The sequence below is a fragment of the Rana temporaria genome, chromosome 6, assembly GCF_905171775.1.
Source record: "Rana temporaria chromosome 6, aRanTem1.1, whole genome shotgun sequence".
NCBI lineage: Eukaryota > Metazoa > Chordata > Amphibia > Anura > Ranidae > Rana > Rana temporaria.
In genome coordinates, this window is record NC_053494.1 from 20,071,141 (window position 1) to 20,091,415 (window position 20,275).

Here is a 20,275-nt window from a genome sequence, read left to right on the forward strand (position 1 = left end):
TTGCCTGTTTCTTTTATGGAATTGTCTTATAAGACCGGGATTAGACTTTGGTTCCTGTGGCTTCCAGCACACAGATTCAATCAGAGGTGGTTATTGCTCTATATTGCTGCCGGCGTAGTGTGTGTTTTTTAAACTTGTGTAGAGCCAAGTATAGAGCAACCTTCCAGAAAATGCTAGTGGGCTGGCTATGCAGATCTGGAGCTCTGACTTGTAACGTACTTTCTTCCTGGGTCTGTGACTAAAATGATTAAAAGCCCCAGATCCAGCTAAAACTTTTGTAAGATTTGGATAGTGCGGGAAGGGTTAGATTAGAACTTCTGCCAGGTTTTAAATGTCTGTGTTCCCTTAGAGCAGGGATATGCAATTAGCGGACCTCCAGCTGTTGCAAAACTACAAGTCCCATCATGCTTCTGACTCTGGGTGTCATGCTTGTGGCTGTCAAGAGTCTTGCTATGCCTCATGGGAATCGTAGTTCTGCAACAGCTGGAGGTCCGCTAATTGCATATCCCCGCCTTAGAGATAGAGTGTGTGTGTGTGTGTGTGTGTGTGTTTTTTTCCTCTTTTTTTGTGTTGACTTTATATGTTTTTCACCAGGACAGGGGATGAGGGGAAGACTTCCTTATGGCCTGTTTCACACTGGCTTCAGCTTATATAAGAGTAGTGTGTGAACTGCAAGCTTTGACTAGGCATTTGCAGAAGTTTTAGCAAGCTTTTTTGACGATTTTAAGACTCGGTTCACACTACTGTGATCTGATTTCGCAGGGAATTCCTGGGTAATCTTCCTGTAATGTTGGATCAGGGCCGGCCCTATGATGGGACCGGGTGGTACCATGAGTACCAGGCAGCACTTTTAGGGGGGCAGCATACTGACGCCTGCCAGCCAGCCTGTTCCGCCTGCTCCGCTGCATGTGAGGAGCGCGGCGCCGGGCTGCCTGTAAAGACACTCGCAGAGGGGGGGGGAGCAGTCAGCGAGTGAGCGGGCAGGCGCCACTGCCTGTGAGGAGTCCGGCGCCGCTGCTGTTAGTGGTGACGAGCGGGCAGGCAGAACATTTCTATATACATGTATATAGTAATGACGGGTCCTCTTTATACTCCTATACATGTATAGAGCCATGACGGGTCCCCTTTAGTTATCATGATATAAAATAATGAATGTGGGGGCCTTTTGGTGGGCGTGATTTTTTTTTTTGGGGGGGGGGGGCAGCATTTCATTCTTGGTCCCAGGCAGCACAATGTCTTGGGCCGGCACTGTGTTGCATCCAAATCGCATCAATATAGATGAAGATTTGACTTGGAGGCAACTTATATTGAAGTCAATGGGCACAAGTCGCCTTATAATACAGGAACCTTTTTTAAAGTCAGAGCAGCTCCAGTAGTGTTAGTTAAGACGGCCATAATTGACCAGCATGGGATTTCACATATTATGCAATTTGGGGTCTCAAGTTGGATTCCAAGTCGGCGGCAGCTGCAACCCTAAAGTACCATTCAAGCATTTGCAGGGCTTTCAAGAAGCTTTGTTTGAGGCTTTTACAGTACCATTCAACTCCAGTTTGTAAATGTTGAACACGGATCCTATTTGGGGTGCCGATTGTCACTTTAAGCTGCTAGCAGACTTCAAAAAGTGGCAATCCACATTCCCATTAGGTTCCGTGTTCAACATTTACAAACTGGGGAGTAGGATCTCTCACCCAGAAGGCTTGAGGAACTCTGCAAAAGGTGGAGGGATCTGGCCTGGGAGGATGTGGTACTCAAGACATCATATGAACATCGGATGGAACTTGCGGTCTGATCTTCTTTCCTTTACAGTGCTGGCCTCTTGAAGGGTCACCATTGCTTTGAAATCTACAATTTCCTCCGTTTCCTGGGCTCAAGTTTGTAAGGCTGCCACCTGGTCTTCTGTCCGCACGTTCAATAAGTTTTACTAGGTAGATGTTTGGGACCCCTGCAGAAGGGGACACTTGGTCAACAGGTGTTACGGGCTGCTGTGTGATGGTCTAACCTGTTTTGGTTTGGGGCCTACTGCTATCCCATCATTCCTTGCTTAGGGACTTCTATTGTAATGGATATGAAGATTCCTGTGTCATGGGATGTATGATGAAGAAAATGGGATTTTTGGTTTACCTCCTAACATAATTTTCATGGAGTACATCACAGGACATGGGCATCCCATCCATCTTCCATAAAGCAGGGGTTCACCCTAAAACGTCTAACGTTACATCCAGCATACTGCTGACATCGACAGTATGATGGATTTTTTTTTTTCCGCTGTACTTACCGTCTTATCGTTGTGTTTTTCACCCGGCTTCCGGGGTTCTCGCTCCCCCGGGGAGTAGGCGTTCCTAAGACGAGGCATAGATGATTGACGTGCGGGTTAAGCGCGTCACGCCTTCCGAAAATATCCGAGCTGGGACTCGGCACTTTACGGCGCCTGTGCAGTCAGCTCTACACGGCAGGCGCAGGCGCCGTGAAGAGCAGAGTTCTAGCTCGGATATTTTCGGTAGGCGTGACACGCTTTACCCGCACGTCAATCATCTATGCCTCGTCTTAGGTACGCCTATTCCCCGCGGGAGTCAGAACTCAAAGCCGGATGAAAACAACTAAGACGGTAAGTACAGCAAAAAAAAAGCATACTGCCGATGTCGGCAGTATGCTGGATGTAATGGCATATAGTTGTTTTTCAGGGTGAACCTCCGCTTTAAGGCCCGGTTCACATCAATGCAATTTGCATATTTCAATGCAAGTTTTTGATTTAATGAAGTCTATGGAACCAAACGTTAGAAGAAAAGTCCCTGGCCCTTTTCCTAAAATGCACAGATGTGAACTACATCCATAGAAAAATCATGTTAAATAGACTATTTTGTGTTTCTGCAAAACTGAAAATGTGCAAAAATAAGAAGCATAGGTGTGAAGCAGGCCTTAAGGATAAGTTCATCTTTCTTTGAGAACATGTAACCTGCGCCTGCAGCTTTTCCCCCAATGGGCTTCCTCCTGTGCCTGCTGTCATGAATTGAAAAGAGCAAAGCCACATCATTCAGAGTTCTGTGAATGCATGAACTACACGTACCTACAGTCTTTGTAGGTGCTGTTGAGCGCTCAAGGTAGTTTAATGCTTTCTGTCATCGTGTAATGGCCTACACATACGAGCAAAGCGGCTTACACTGACAGTCTGCAGGAGTCCTGCATTGTACCTGTGATCTGCTGATCAAGGGTGCAATGATGTCCAAGCCCCTACAAAAAAAACATAATGCACTTTTTTTTTTTTGGTTTAACCTTCAAAAGTTATTTTAATTTTCTATAAGGTGAACTTATCCTTTGTTTCATGGTATCGGATATCTGACCCATATATTGTGGTCCAAGTGAGCTGAGAGGCAGGGGTGGACTGACAACTTATGTGGCCCCTGGGCAATAGAAGATTATGGAGCCACACAGTATACACACAAACAGTATACATACACACTGAAAAGGTACTGGAGAGGCGGGGCAGATATAATCTTGTGATTTAAAAAAAAAAAACATATATATATTTTTTTTTTTTTTTTTTTTTACATACTGCCCCTGGTTTTACTGAGGCTGGCAACCCTGATGGGGGGGACCCCCCTAGTGGCAGGGGCCCTTGGGCAGTGCCCAAATGGTCAGTCCGCCCCTGCTGAGAGGGCACTGTGCTGGTTATTGTGTGTTGCCTTTAATACTTGCTACAGAAACCAGATATACCCGTGTTCATACCTTGGCCATAGAGGAATTACATTGATGCGATTGGCTAGCTTAAACATGTATTGCAATATGGATGAACTAAAAATCTCTGTCCTTTATTGCAAAATTTACTAGAAAGTGTATATAGCAGGGCACAGAGGGTTTAGCCAGAATTTCCACTTAACTAGTAGGCCCAAAAAGCCTGTGTGCTGCTGTGCCTTGTAGTCCCACCAATGGATGGTCTGTAAGCTGTAGTCCCAGAGACATGCACTTTGTGCTGCTGTGACTTGTAGCTCTACCAAGGGACGGTCTTCTGTGACTTGTAGCTCTACCAAGGCACGGTCTTCTGTGACTTGTAGCTCTACCAAGGGACGGTCTTCTGTGACTTGTAGTCCCACAGAGAGCTGCACTGTAAGCATAAGTGAATCCCTATTGTGACATCACCTAAGACAGTGTTTTTCAACTCCAGTCCTCAAGGCACACCAACAGGTCATGTTTTCAGGCTTTCCATTATTTTGCACAGGGAATTTAATCAGTTTCACTGCCTTAGTAATTAGCACAGCCATTTCATCAGAGGGAAATCCTGAAAACATGACCTGTTGGTGTGCCTTGAGGACTGGAGTTGAAAAACACTGACCTAAGACACCAGCAAAGACTGAACTCTTGCCTAATGGGGAGGGAGAGGATCTCTTGTCCTTGCTAGTGTGCAAGTTTACAGCAATGGAGATGACCCCCTGTGTCATACAGTAAAGAAAAAAACACCTTTTTGATATCACCAAAAACATGAAAGTGAAGTGCAAATTTATTAAAATATATATAAAGCTCATACAGTAAATATTCACTCCCTCCCTAAATATTGCAGAGTCTCCTTCCTCTTAGACTGAAGTCTGGTGTAATTATCTCAGGGAATATATAAATATGCTATTAATGCCTAGGTGACATTTATACGATTATACAGTAACGCATGCAGCCAGCAGTAGTCATCGTAACCAATCAGAATACATCCTGCACTGGGCTTACCTCAGTCCAGTGGATTCTGATTTGTTATGCAGCAATTTGGTTGCGACTGAAATATTTAAATTATGTCCATTAATTTTCTAGGATAATATGAAGAAGTCGTGATCTGTGTGCAGTGCTACGCCAACATCTAAATATGGGGTGAATCGCTCACTGACACAAGATCTATTAAATTACCACTGCTGATTAAACTTCAGACATGTTCCTACAGTGTTAGATTTATATTTGTACTAGCAGCTTCTAGATCAGGGGTAGGCAACCTGGGGCCCTCCAGCTGTTGCAGAACTACAAGTCCCAGCCTGCCTCTGGTAGTAATTGTAACTGCCATCCTTGCAATGCCTCATGGGAAATGTAGTTCCACAACAGCTGGAGGGCCCCAGGTTGCCCTCCCCTGTTCTTGAAAAAGGGCCATGACTTTAGTAAGGGTAACAAAGAAGTCCTGTGTTACTGCAGCCACCCAGGTCTGAGTAGCTCCTGATGGGACATGTTGCCCAGCAGAGAGCAGGTCTGAGTAGCTTCTGATGGGACATGTTGCCCAGTAGAGAGCAGGTCTGAGTAGCTCCTGATGGGACATGTTGCCCAGTAGAGAGCAGGTCTGAGTAGCTCCTGATGGGACATGTTGCCCAGCAGAGAGCCGGTCTGAGTAGCTCCTGATGGGACATGTTGCCCAGCAGAGAGCAGGTCTGGGTAGCTCCTGATGGGACATGTTGCCCAGCAGAGAGCAGGTCTGAGTAGCTCCTGATGGGACATGTTGCCCAGCAGAGAGCAGGTCTGGGTAGCTCCTGATGGGACATGTTGCCCAGCAGAGAGCAGGTCTGAGTAGCTCCTGATGGGACATGTTGCCCAGCAGAGAGCAGGTCTGAGTAGCTCCTGATGGGACATGTTGCCCAGCAGAGAGCAGGTCTGAGTTGCTCCTGATGGGACATGTTGCCCAGCAGAGAGCAGGTCTGGACTCCAGACAGCAGCCTCTAGTAGGGGGGGCAGGAATGTCACAGATGGATGTAAATGCAAAGCCAGGCTACTACGTGCAAATATTTTTTTTTTTCTAGAATAACACAATAGTCTGATGCAGTGTTTCTCCATATTTTTAGGAAGTGGTCACTAAGGATGAGCTCTGGCGTGTTCGCATGGCACACGTGCAAAGCCCGCCAGGAAGTGTGCACGGCGCTGCGCCAATAACAGCCAGGGAGACATTTCACGATCCCTGCAGCCGAGCATCGGGAAATGTCTCCCTGGCTGTGATTAGCACAGCGCCGTGCACACTTCCTGGCAGGCTCTGCACGTGTTCTATGCGAACACGCCAGAGCTCATCTTCAGTGGTCACATGTGTATTTCAGTAGTTGCGGCGTCATGCATGTTGCATCATACCGCAGAATGAGTGAATGAATGTAATTTATCTGTACGCTTGGAACTGAATGTACCCTGTTGAAGTATTTGTTTTTTTGTATATTTTCTGAAAAATAAAGTATACATTTTCAATCAAAAAATGTGTATTTCAGTACAAGTTTCCTTTAGGCTCAGTGGCTTCATCAGACCAGTGTTTCTCAACTCCGGTCCCCAAGGCACCCCAACAGGTCATGTTTCCATTATTTTGCACAGCTGATTTGCTCAGTTTCACTACCTTAGCTGTTTCATCTGAGAGAATTTCTGGAAACATGACCTGTTGGGTGGAGCACCTTGAAGACTGGAGTTGAGAAACACTGGTCTGATGAAGTCACTGATCCTAAAGGAAATCTGTACTCAAATACACTTCCTAAAAATATTGGTTACCCAACTGTGTCACAAATTTAGGGCATGGCACATGCCCTTCCACAATATGGTACCAATGTCATTTAATCAACCTCTCATTTTCAGGGGCGGTCTCCATATTGCTCTGTGTTCTTGTAAGACAGTAAACATACCGAGATGCTTTCACTACTGAGCCCTAGTTTCCAAAATAGCCAACAACAAATATATCCCTTCCCTCCACACAAGCGCAGTGGCTGGGAGGAATCTTCCTTGCTGTGTTATTGGACTCTGAGGCCCGGATTCACGTAGACTAGCGCATCTTTGTGCGGGCGTAACGTATCCTATTTACGTTACGCCTCCGCAACTTTGACAGGCAAGTGCCGTATTCTCAAACCAAAGTTGCGGCGTAGTGTAAATAGGCCGGCGTAAGCCCGCCTAATTCAAATGTGGTAGATGTGGGCGTGTGTTATGTAAATTTAATGTGACCCCACGTAAATGACGCTTTTTACGAATGGCGCATGCGCCGTCCGTGAAAGTATCCCAGTGCGCATGCTCCAAATTAACCCGCAAGAAGCCAATGCCCTATTCGCCCAGCCCAGCCCTATTCGCAAATGACATACATTTTTTAAAATTCGACGCGGGAACGACATCCATACTTAACATTGGTATGCCGCATGTACGCCTCATATAGCAGGGGTAACTTTACGCCGGGAAAAGCCTAACGTAAACGGCGTATCTGTACTGCGTCGGGCGGGCGCAAGTTCGTGAATTGGCGTATCTAGCTGATTTACATATTCTAGGCGTAAATCAGCGTACACGCGGCCAGTGTAAATATGCAGTTAAGATACGACGGCGTAAGAGACTTACGCCGGTCGGATCTAACACAAATCTATGCGTAACTGATTCTAAGAATCAGGCGCATAGATACGACAGCTCGGACTCAGAGTTACGACGGCGTATCTGGTGATACGGCGGCGTAACTCGTATGTGAATCCGGGCCTGAGTGGGGAAGCCTCCGCTTTCAGGATACACTGATCACCTGGTCAATTAAATTGCCTCCTGATGAGTAGGACCACCAATAACCAAATCAAATCAAAATGGAACAAGTGCCTACCGACCCCGATACATTTATTACCAGCTTTAGACTCCTGGTAGAAAAGCGCTATATTACACTAGGTATGATGATGTCTTTTGTTCTTTATAATTTGAAAAGCTTCCTCATAGCTCAGTTATAAAATATGGTAAAGCATTGGTGTTGCCAGTAAACCAAGTAGGCGATTACATTCAAGGCCCTTTTATTTTGCCCATTCATTTTAAATTTGCACTTTTTTTTTTGTAGTTTTGACCACAACTGTAACCGTGCATTAGGGTGCTATCCAAAGTGAAAATCACAGATAGTGTGGCTGGGCTCTAATTATCAATTGGCTGTTAAAGGCAACACCACTACTTATTAGAAATAAGCCCCAATGTCCCAGCCTCTGATAGGTGGAGCTCTTGCCTTCTGACATTGATCGATAAGGGAAATAAAGTGAACACATTGAGCAGTTTTTAGCATATTGCTCAATGAATGACGAGCTTCACCTGAACTCCACTGTAAGAAGACAGCCTATAGCAGTGTTGGCGAACCAGATGTTTTGGAACTACATTTCCCATGATGCTCATGCACTCTGTAGTGTAACTGAGCATCATGGGAAATGTAGTTCCAAAACATCTGGGGTGCCGAGGTTCATCATCACTGGCCTATAATGTACTCTCCACTGGAGAAGATGCAAATCAATTGCAACAAGCAGACACAATAGGTAATTAAGCTTACAACTATAAAAGGGGACTTGTCCGGGGGAATCAACTCATAACTGTTTGATTTGCTTTTGCTGTAGGTGCGGAAGACCATCATACCACCTACAGGCCAGACTTCAGAATAATAGGCGCTACCTCTCTTATCCACAGACCGTTTACTTAGTGTGCAAAACCCATCCCCCTCCTAAAAGGTGAACCCATAACACTGTAAAACTCTGATAGAAGGTGCCCTAATATATAGCATTGCAGTCATTAAGGCTGTTTCTGGTTCCCAAGGAAAATGTCCGTTGTGGGTCATGAAGAATTAAATAAAACAAAAAGGATCGGCTGTGCAAGCAGCGTTGCTTCAGGTTTAGAGCAGCCGCTGTCACTTTGATCAGAGAAGCCTAAGCCGGCGGCTTACGGAAGGCACCCCAGGCGTGGAAGCAGCAGGTAAAGGCGTGAGGTTCGTTCCCTTTCCGGACCAGGCGCAGCTTCCGTGGGTGTTCAGAATCCTTCGCTCTCATGTGCTGAATATAAACCTGTTTAGAAGACACAAAAGGTAAATTATTCATAACTGCTCTGTACACGTATTGCTGGGAAAATACCAGTCATTGTTTATATAGTCATATGGGTTTAGGCCGATATTAAACCCATATATTACTGTAATTGAGTCAGGCTACATATACAATAATGAATACACCTTTGGATCAGCAAGTGAGGCGCACACTCCATTGAACATTGCTCCATACCCATTGAGAAGGGCACTGGATTAGCGCAGTGTTCAGACTGAAGAGTTGCTGCTTGTGTGAGAGAGAACAGGCGTCCAACTCCTGCACTACATTTAACACTTGCAGCAGATTAAAAATTATAAAGGAACAAACTGCTGTCAATCTAAAGAGCTGTGGGCAAAGTGAGGCATGGCTATTCACACCAGGGCACCCAGTTGCTGTGGGTTCAATGCAGCCCATTCATTTATGCCTAACCATGTGCAATGGTAGTGTGTTGTGGTGCTACTAATAACCAATAGCACCCAAAAGCACATAATGGGGGTTATTTACTAAAGCCAAATCCACTTTGCACTACAAGTGCACTTGGAAGTGCAGTCACTTTAGATCCGAGGGGGACATGCAAGGAGGAAAAAAAAACAGCATTTTTGCTTGCACATGATTGGATGATAAAATCAGCAGTGCTTCCCCTCTTATCTACAGCGACTGCACTTGTAGTGCAGAGTGGATTTCCCTTTAGTAAATCAACTCCAATGTGTATTACCCACAATGCAAGGGTGTAAATGGGCCATTAACTGTGCCAACATCTAAGCAGCAGGAAAGATGACAACGCACTAGGCTGAGATGCTTGGTGGCAGACGTGCGCTGCCGAAAAATCGTTTTTTTTCTCCCGGCTCATTCATCATGATCAAAATTTGTAACTGGATAATGTCGAATTCGTTCTGTTCCATGCGTTTAGATGCAGTATTTGTAAAAATCGGATTTTACAACAATTAAAATTATAGGTATTGGAATTTCCTTTCAAATTTGGCTGTTGGTGAAAGTAAAAAATTTGAATTTATCTGAAGTTACAAATTTTTATCATAACAAATAAATGAGAAAAACAAATGTAACAAATTAATAATAAAAAGTTATTATTTTGTTTAGATTTCTTACGTTCACCAACAGCCAAATTTGAAAGGAAATTCCAATACCTATAATTTAATAGTTTATTTCGGATTTTTGTTCTTTACAAAAAAAAATAAAAAAATCGTGAAACGGTCTTTCGTTAATTCGGATATTAATGAATTTCCCGAATTTTGACAAAAAATGAAGTGGGAGAGAAAGTAATTGCACATGTCTACTTGCTGGATCCATATGCTGCAGCAACACCATTATCCTCTGTGTGGGTAATTCATGAAGACACAGCCCTTATATGCCACACAGATTTTCTAACCAATTCCCTTAAATACTGATCATTAATTACAGAGATATCCTAATATGCGACAGTAAAATTATAAAAAGGAAGGACCCGACCCCCCAAATTTCTTTGTTGCACTCACCTGACAAGCCTTCAAGCTGAGTTTGATCTCCACCTGGCTGGTCTGTGTCCCCACCCACATGTACACCTGGGAAGAAGGATAAACCAATCAGCACTCTTTCATCATGGGCCTAGTACCTTTTCTTATACCAATTAGATGTTGAGCACTGACCTCTTTGCCGTTGTCAAGCAGCATGATGTCATCATCGGCAAGGTCATCCTGACAGAAGTCTGAGCACTTCTCAGACACCGAGAAATATCCCTTCTCATTAGAGCACCTGGAGAGGCAAACAAGTCCATTAATAAATCCAGTCCTGATAGAAGCTAATGAGATTATCATATTACAGTATTTATATAGCGTCAACAGTTTATGCAGCACTTTACAATATGAAGGGGGACAGTATGACTACAATACAGTTCAATATAAAAGGAATAGGAGGACCCTGCTCATGGAGCTTATAATCTAAAAGGGAGGGGGAGGCGGTACAAAAGGTAATAGCTGTGAGGGATGATCCGATGGCGGTGACTCGGGTACAGCTCTTAGGTGGAGGTGGGGCAGGTCTCCTTGAATAAATTAGTTGTCAGGGATCGCCTAATGGCGAATAGGGTAGGATCTGACCGAAGGTACTGGGGCAGGGAGTTCCAGAGGTCGGGAGAGGCTCTGGAGAAGTCCTGGAGGTGACCATGGGAGGAGGTAACAAAGGAAGCTAGAGAGCAGGAGGTCCTGGGAGAAGTGGAGATGATGAATTGGGCGATATCTGTAGATGAGGTTGGTGATGTAGATGGGGGTGATGTTGTGGATGGCCTTGTATGTTGTGGTTAGTATGTTGAGTTTTGTACAGTGGGGTAGTGGAAGGCAGTGAAGCAGCAGTCACAGATCGGTTAGTAAGGTGTATATATCTAGCAGCAGCATTCATAATAGACTGAAGGGGGGATAGCCTGTGTAAAGGTATGCCAGTGAGGAGGGAGTTGCAGATTTCAACTGTCGGATGATTTCTGATTGGATGCTATGTCTATTTGACTTGGCATTACCACTACTTAATTATAGAAAGCTGGAAGTGTGAAGGGTAAAAGGTCAGCCATACACGACATCCATTTCTGCTATGCCTGGTTGACTGACATGCTGGTCTGTTACTGGGGAGAGTGGGAGGATAATTGCACCTAATTGCAGCTTAAATTAAACCAATCAATATAACCATTTAAAAAAAAAAACAGGTATATTCCCGGCATGCCGCAATTGCCGTCACATTTTCTGGCGCTCACAATCAAACTGTTGAACCATCAAATGGCTGCTGTCATAACTGATCGCATGGGCAGCATCATGGCAGATGATGTTTAAACAGATGGCAGCTTCCTTGGTTAGGGGGGAAAAAAAAAAGATGGGGGGAGGGGGTTAATTCTGCTTTAAGCCAAATATTGGATGCAGCTGGGGAATCCAGTAGGAAGAAGATGGCAACTTCCTCGTGGGTAAAAAAGGATAAAAAAGTGGCACTATACAAGTGTAGCATTTATTAAAACATATGGGTGAAATGAAAACATTTTAAAAGACATTAAAAAGCATATCGACAAGTCTCCAGCAGGTGGCAACCTTCTAGGTGGTCAATGGTGAGCAAACCCCTCCATGTGGATGTGATGATGTAAGGTGCTTGGAATCAGGAAGATGAGGGAGGGGGGGGGGACCCCCAAGAGCCAGCAAAAATATGGCCATTTTGTGGGCCTGCTGCACTTCACTGCTGTCCAGCGATTTTCGTCCATGTGATACACACTCAGTCTGCTGCTCCTCTGCTGGCTCTTCCTGGTTCCAAGCACCTTACATCACATTCACTGAGGGGCTTGCTCACCATTGACCATCTATAGCGGGGATAAGCAATTAGCGGACCTCCAGCTGTTGCCAAACTACAAGTCCCATCATGCCTCTGCCTCTGGGTGTCATGCTTGATGCTGTCAGAGTCTCGCTATGCCTCATGGGACTTGTAGTTTGGCAACATCTGGAGGTCCGCTAATTGCTTATCCCTGAATAGCATGGGTCTTCAAACTACGGCCCTCCAGTTGTTCAGGAACTACAATTCCCGTCATGTCTATGAATGTCAGTGTGGTACAATGCCTCATGGGATGTGTAGTTCTACAACAGCTGGAGGGCCGTAGTTTGAGGATCCCTGATCTAGAACAGTGTTTCTCAACTCCAGTCCTCAAGGTGCCCCAACAGGCCATGTTTTCAGGATTTCACTGAAAGCCTGAAAACATGACCTGTTGGGGCGCCTTGAGGACTGGAGTTGAGAAACACTGATCTAGAAGGTTGCCACCTGCTGGAGACTTATTGATACGCTTTTTAGTGCCGGAACTTAAATGTCTTTTAAAAACGTGAGTTAATGTTTTTCCTTTCACCAATACGCTTTAATAAATGTCACACTTGGGTAGTGCCGCATGTCTCTTCTTATACGTGGTTTGCTGGCGGGAGCCTCCCCAGATTCTGCTTGGAAGAGACGCTGCTATTCCTGACAAAATGTGAGCTTCATACCACTGTGTTTTTTATGGACTTTTCTCAAGGGCTAAAAGACTCCTTTCATTCATTTATCATCCCTTGCCTTTTTTTTTCTCCCCACCAGTTCCCCCTCTTTTTTTTTTTTTTGCACCTGGGTAAGTTTAGGGTGTTGATGCCCTTTACAAATCTTTCTAGTGACTTCCTCATGAGCTTATGGGCGCAGCAGAAACAAATCCCAACTCTGGTTTCCCTAAAAGATGTGAGGAACTGCCATGTGATTCAACTCTACAGTAACTACTCAGAAATTTCTAATAACTGCCCTATAGACACTGCCACTTTGCTTTCTCTGGGCACAATGACAGTGTCAGTGCAAATCCATGCCTCAGCCGCTTTATCTTCACCTCTACAGCATGCGATCCTTCCAAAATACCAAGGAGCTTCCACACATATATGGGAGCATGTAACTTCCTCCTATGATACACATGAGAGAGGAAGCAATGCCACTGTTCCTTCTGACACCAGCCTACCCCGGGGGGATTTTGGATGCTACTTTGACAGAGGAAGGAGTGGCAGGGGAAGGTTAAAAGAGGAGAATATAAAGATGATTGGCTTTACACAGACACTGCCTTACATGGAAGGTGACAGGGTCTCTTTAAACGTATTAAATCACATGCTGTGGTTCAAAATGCCATAAAATTGGTAAGGCTCAAAGTGAATTGGATCTGGGAAACTGCAAATCCCAGCTGAAAGTATTCTGGTGTGCTGGAACTTGGCCCCATAATATACTTATCCTATTATTATTGATCATCTACCTGAACAGACGTGAATACTTCATATAATCTGCATCTTCATCGTACGGTTTTTGCCCTCCGATGCCCACCCAGAAGAAGTTCTCTGGCTCCTCGCCCTCATTTATCACCTGGTAGGAAAATAAAAACAGAGTCGGGACAAATGATCAGCAATTAGAGATTTCTCAGATTGTATTACTCTCAAGAACTGTGAAAAAAATATATAAACTACAAATACACCTCCCCTATTTCTCAATAAAGAAAACACCCAATGCTCTGGGGTGTTACAACATCACATGACCAAACACCCACCCATTAAAGCCCAACGCAACTTCTAGTCGAAATCATCCAAATACATTCTAGTACAGTGAAAGCAAAAAAAAAAAGGTATGAAAGGTCTTAGTTTGTTTCCTTTACAAAGCAGCCACAGCCTGAGTAAAAAAAAAAAAAAAAGCCTGTGACCTGCCAGCATAGAGCAGAGAAGGCGCATTGCTCTCTGTAGGTCCGTTACACCCCTTGCCGAGTCAAAGCTAGTGTTCTACAAATCAGCAAGGAGCAGGAGTTGCTGATATTAGAGCTCTTTGCAGATTGGAGAGCTCTATGCTCTGACTCGGCAGAGGGTGTATTGGATCTCGGCAGAGAGATCACTGCTTGCATGCAGAGAGCAAGGGTCCTTCTCTGCAGCATGTTGGCAGGGGACGGGCTTTTTTTCAGGTTGTGGCAGCTTTCTAAAGACGACAAACTGTTTAAACACTTATTGTTTTGCATTATAAACTAAAAGGTGAAAATGGTGAAAGAATCGCTGTGGCCTGACATGTTTCGCGCTGAGATATGGCGCTTCTTCAAAGGGCCTTTTGTTAACAGTGTGCTACAATATATTGTAGCACACTGTTAACAAAGGGCCCTTTGAAGAAGCGCCATATCTCCGTGCGAAACATGTCAGGCCACAGCAATTCTTTCACCATCGTCTAGACTTCCCGTCTATGCAGTCTGTGGTTCCTTTCCAGGAGTATTTACAAATCTGAAGTGGTTGTAGGCGTGTGCTTGCCTCTATCAGTATTTCTCAATAACAATGTTTACATTTTTCATGTGACCATGTATAATCATTTATTCCTGGTGGTTCCCAATGAATACTGCAACGCTGTGTAATTTTGTGACTGTGTACACTTATTACATGGAGACTTTTAATATGATTCATTATATACCTTTTGTAACCACTTCCCGACCCCCGCATGTACATATACGTCCACAATATGGCACGTACAGGCACATGGGCGTACACGTACGTCCTCGCCTATTAGCGGGTGGGGGGTCCGATCGGGACCCCCCCCGCTACATGCGGAGGTCGGGTCCGCTCGGGGAGCGATCCGGGACCACGGCGCGGCTATTTGTTTATAGCCGCTCCGTCGCGATCGCTCCCCGGAGCTGAAGAACGAGGAGAGCCGTGTGTAAACACGGCTTCCCCGTCCTTCACTATGGCGGCGCATCGATCGCGTCATTCCCTTTATAGGGAAGACACGATCGATGACGTCATTCCTACAGCCACACCCCCAAACAGTTGTAAACACATACTAGGTGCACCCTAACTCCTACAGCGCCACCTGTGGTTAACTCCCAAACTGCAACTGTCATTTTCACAATAAAGAATGCAATTTAAATGCATTTTTTGCTGTGAAAATGACAATGGTCCCAAAAATGTGTCAAAATTGTCCGAAGTGTCCGCCATAATGTCGCAGTCACGAAAAAAATTGCTGATCGCCGCCATTAGTAGTAAAAAAAAAATAAATAAATAAAAATGCAATAAAACTATCCCCTATTTTGTAAACACTATAAATTTTGCGCAAACCAATCGATAAACGCTTATTGCGATTTTTTTTACTAAAAATAGGTAGAAGAATACGTATCGGCCTAAACTGAGGAAAAAAAATGTTTTTATATATGTTTTTGGGGGATATTTATTACAGCAAAAAGTAAAAAATATTGCTTTTTTTTCAAAATTGTCGCTCTATTTTTGTTTATAGCGCAAAAACTAAAAACCGCAGATGTGATCAAATACCACCAAAAGAAAGCTCTATTTGTGGGGAAAAAAGGACGCCAATTTTGTTTGGGAGCCACGTCGCACGACCGCGCAATTGTCTGTTAAAGCGACGCAGTCCCGAACTGTAAAAACACCTTGGGTCTTTAGGCTGCATATTGGTCCGGGGCTTAAGTGGTTAATAAATAATTTTTATCTAAATCCCCCTTGTTGGTGACTATGATCTTTACTAGCAGTGCCCAAAAAGTCCATGACTTGCCCCTAGGTCATTTTTCTTTTTCTAAAGAATGAATACCAACCATGTATTCATGGTACCATGTAAGATAACCAACAGAAAAAGGAGTATCGGAATAGGAAGTGTCATTTTCTGCTGCTAAATGCACTATAGCTATCTGCAGGTAAATGCAATGTGTCCTTTAGCTGCAGATAGTCAACCCTGGGCGCAGCACTTTCCTTCTATTCCTAAACGCAGCTAAACTGCCTGCAACTAAACGTTGCTAATCATTATGTATAAATAACATGATTACTCTGCATTGTGAGTCCAGCTGCTTTTAAGAAAAGTCTTCTTAATGCAGCCAAGCTCTGAAAATTAAACGTGTGAATGTAACCTTACTCGTCCACTGCTGCGCCTTCTAAAAGATTATTCATCGGTAACCTCCTCACCTGTTTGCTGTACGTGTCATCAAACATGTGATTCATGATCTCCTCGCTTAGTTTTGCCTCGTCGGGGTCTGCGGCTCGCCCCACCCAGGTGTAGACAATTCCTTGATTGTCAATGCTCTCAAAGGGCACCTGGAAGAGATGGATGGACGGGGGAGAGTCTTACTGAATGTACACGGTATGGCTACAAGGAAAAAACACAGAGCTGTGTTATTGTCTGACCTTCAGGATGTAGCAAAACTCTGAGTTCAATAAGCTGCAGTCTGTGTTGATCTGGATACACCTGTGTGTGGGAGAAGACAGGCTTTAATATTCACAATTCAATAATGAAGTACAGCTGTAGCCTACAATACATGCTGGATTGTCAGAAGTCAGCTTGAGAAGAGCCTTTTGTCATTGGCACAATCATTCTAAAGAACAAAAATAGGATGGGAAGAACATTAAGACCCCTTTCACACTGAGGGCATTTTGCAGGCGCTATAGCGTTAGAAATAGCGCCTGCAATCCACCCTTCAACAGCTGCTCTATTCACTCCAGTGTGAAGCCCGAGGGCTTTCACACTGGAGCGGTGCGCTGGCAGGGCGTCAGGAAATGTCCAGCCAGCAGCTCCTAATGCGCTCCTCCCCATTCACATCAATGGGGAGTAGCGGCGCATTGCCGGCGGTATTAACCCTTTCTCGGCTGCTACAGGGGTTAAAAGTGCACTGCTAGCGGCCGAAATGGGCCGCAAATCCGACGGTAAAATAATGGCGTTTTACCGCCAACGCTGTGGGCGGCACCAGTGTGAAAGGGGTCTAAATCCCAAGATACCTGCAATCTGCATAACGTATGACTTGAGAACTCGGAGTGTGCAGCTGTGCGCACTCATAGTTCAGTGACTGCTCTGTCACTTATGCAGTTTAGATTGAGGACCATCATATTTATGTGACTGATCTGTCACTTATGCTCAGTTCCGGAAGACCAGATCATCCAGTGCCCAAGCAAAGATGCCAAATTGTGCCCCCCTTAATTATGTGAAAGCTTATAAAGGAGGAGGAGGAGGGGGGGGGAGAGAGCATAGCCCGCACCTCCTCCTGGCTCTCATCTCTCCTTGCTGCTTCCAGCGTTGGTCTGACAGAAGTAGTGTTGCCGTCGTCACTACTCCTGTCAGCCTTATAGTAGAAGGAACTTGTGGTGTTCCCCTATCCCTGCACTACATGCTGCACCCAGGGCAGCCACCCTTTCAGCCCATCCCTTGTGCCGGCCCTGCTTATGCTGCAGTTTAGGTTGAGAACCAATCAGCACGATTCCCAATCATATGATTAACATAACAGCCAATCACGATGACAGAAGTTTGTTTACAGACATGGCACCGTGCCTCTCTCTCTCTGTGCAATCATTGTGCACAGAGAAAGATGTGAGGTGTGTATAAAATTAAATGAAATAAAACTTTATTTCAAATTTATGTGCAAGCTGAAAAATTACTTTCAGATTTTTGAATATTTTGTCAGGCAGATATAAACGGCGCCTTTTATTTGAGCAATGTATCAAAACAAAAGCCTAAAATGTCTTTAAAAAGCAGCCAATTGTGGGCTGGGTATCTAATCATCAATGACATCTGATTGTGAAGGGGGAAACTCTGGTAAAAATATACATTTTATTACTTAATTACAGATGCAATAAAAGAAATATGGTCGCTCCTACCTGACCCACTGACTTCATAAAACACAGATACTCTCACTTTGTCCTAAATAGACAAGGTAACAGTCTCTAAAGTTTATCATTCTGGAAAGTTTAGAGTCTAAACTTTCCAGAATGATATTTTAGGCATCTAGGACATCACCATGGTAAAGCACAGAACCCTCCCCCATTTCCCTTTCTGATCCCCCCGCTATACCTGGTACAGAGCGCACTGCCATTGGTTCGCACGTGGTATAGGCTCGGCTGAAGGCCTACATCCCTGGTCTTCCTCTTCCCTTTGTGAATGATGAATTTTCTCTTAAAATGAGAGAGGAACTTTGCATTTTCTTGCTGCTGAGTCATCCTGACGACCTGAAAACACAGTGGAGTAAGAACGGAGGAACGAACGAACAGGCATTGCATCATGGGAATGAAGACAATCCGTATGCAGAGAAACAAACCTCCAACTTCCCGGGAAAGAGACTCTCAAACTTCTTCTGGAGGCTGAAGGTGAAGGTGAGCCAACCCATATTGGAGGCTTCTCTGCCCTGCCAGAAATAGACCACACACTGGAAGTCTTCTTCTGGCTGCTTCTCATCTTCTTCATCCTCGTCGTCCTCTTCACCGCCTTTCAACTTCCTTTTCTTACTTTGGTGCTCCTCCTCGTCCTCATGTTCTACCGGAACCCAGTATCTGCAAGACCAGAAAAATAAGACTGGATTCAGAATACAAGCTCAGTGAATGATACATTGGGCAACAGCAGCAGCAGCTGTATGTGAACAACATTCACAGTAATACAGCTGTGCGTCTTCCATAACAACCACTCAATATCTTAATGGCATCGGACAGCTTGGAATACCGAGGGTGCTTCATACAAGAATGGACTCATCACAGTCCTTCTAAAGAGGTCTACCTTAATTGCTTTTTTGATCCCAACCCCACCCCCATTCTTTTTACTTCATACTGATTTCCTAATCAAACTCAGACAAAGACAAAGGCACCTGTAGGCAGACTATTCTGAACAACAGAACTGAGTTGGGCTTAATATCCATGCAACATTTGTTCTGCTGCAATGCTAACCTCTTCCTGCCTCTCGGGGGGATGGGCTTCAACGGGCGAGAGGCCACATATATGCCCTGTGCACACCCCGGCACAGTTGCGAGGACTGGACAGCTCCCGATGCATGCGACTGCCGTGACATCCAATCACAGCAGTCACATGACCCTAATGGCCGCCTCCAGGCATCTAGAAGCTCTTAAAAGGGCTGGGAGGTGGCGGCAAGAATGGGGTTTAAAAACGGTTTTTTAAAACTGAAGTCTAGACTAGACTAGACTACTGCAATCACTGAGCAGTAAATGATATCACCTGTGATGTATCTTGCAAACCTGGCCTGTTAGTGGGTCCTGAGGACAGGAGTTGACAACCACTGACCTATGCAGTGAAGATCAGTGTGAGCGAGGTCAGTACAGAAGAGGAGGAGCCTGTATAACGGTGTAAGACTGAAGGCAAAGCTGGAGATCGGCTTTAACTTTTTATACATTGATGAAAAGCCGTTCTCCATCAGGTACCTGCAGAGGAAGACGTAGCAATCCTCAGTCTGGAAGTGACCAAACTCCTCCTCCGGAAGACGGGCGAACTTCTTCCCTTCCAGTACGAATCCCTCCATCCCATCCAAGTCTTCGTTCCACTCCTCCATCAGCTGCTCAGCCTGCGGATGAAATACGAAGATTGCTTAAAAACAAAATCCTAGCTCTGGTCTGCTGTCTCTGGGAGGGAGGAAAGTCTTTTCCCCAAGTGATTACATGAAAACCTCAATCCTACAACACCTTTTATTTTTTTTGTAACCACTTGACCTCCAGAAGATTTACCCCCTTCTTGACCAGGCCATTTTTTGCGATACAGCACTGCGTTACTTTAACCACTTAAGACCCAGACCAAAATGCAGCTAAAGGACTTTGCCCCTTTTTGCGATTCGGCACTGCGTTGCTTTAACTGACAATTGCGCGGTCGTGCGACGTGGCTCCCAAACAAAATTGGCGTCCTTTTTTCCCCACAAATAGAGCTTTCTTTTGGTGGTATTTGATCACCTCTGCGGTTTTTATTTGTTGCGCTATAAACAAAAATAGAGCGACAATTTAAAAAAAAAAAAATCAATATTTTTTACTTTTTGCTATAATAAATATCCCCCAAAAATATATAAAAAAAAAAAAAAAAAAAATTTCCTCAGTTTAGGCCGATACGTATTCTTCTACCTATTTTTGGTAAAAAAAAAAAAAAAAAAAAAAAAAAAAAAAAAAAAAAAAAAATCGCAATAAGCGTTAATCGGTTGGTTTGCGCAAAATTTATAGCGTTTACAAAGTAGGGGATAGTTTTATTGCATTTTTATATAAATTTTTTTTTTTACTACTAATG

General features: G+C 44.5%; 1 protein-coding gene across 1 annotated transcript in view; it reads right to left on the reverse strand.

Annotated features, from left to right (window-relative positions):
* Nucleotides 1–8,367: 8,367 nt before the first annotated feature.
* The window catches only part of FLII (FLII actin remodeling protein), a 55,137-nt gene continuing 43,229 nt past the window's right edge, over nucleotides 8,368–20,275 (reverse strand). Inside the window, exons 22-30 of the mRNA XM_040356414.1 lie at nucleotides 19,432–19,571; nucleotides 18,325–18,556; nucleotides 18,081–18,235; nucleotides 16,427–16,487; nucleotides 16,208–16,336; nucleotides 13,534–13,640; nucleotides 10,412–10,517; nucleotides 10,262–10,327; nucleotides 8,368–8,753 (exon numbers count right to left, since the gene is read on the reverse strand). Coding sequence (XP_040212348.1) covers nucleotides 8,619–8,753; nucleotides 10,262–10,327; nucleotides 10,412–10,517; nucleotides 13,534–13,640; nucleotides 16,208–16,336; nucleotides 16,427–16,487; nucleotides 18,081–18,235; nucleotides 18,325–18,556; nucleotides 19,432–19,571 — 1,131 coding nt within the window. The 3' untranslated portion in view covers nucleotides 8,368–8,618. The remainder of the gene's footprint in view (nucleotides 8,754–10,261; nucleotides 10,328–10,411; nucleotides 10,518–13,533; nucleotides 13,641–16,207; nucleotides 16,337–16,426; nucleotides 16,488–18,080; nucleotides 18,236–18,324; nucleotides 18,557–19,431; nucleotides 19,572–20,275) is intronic.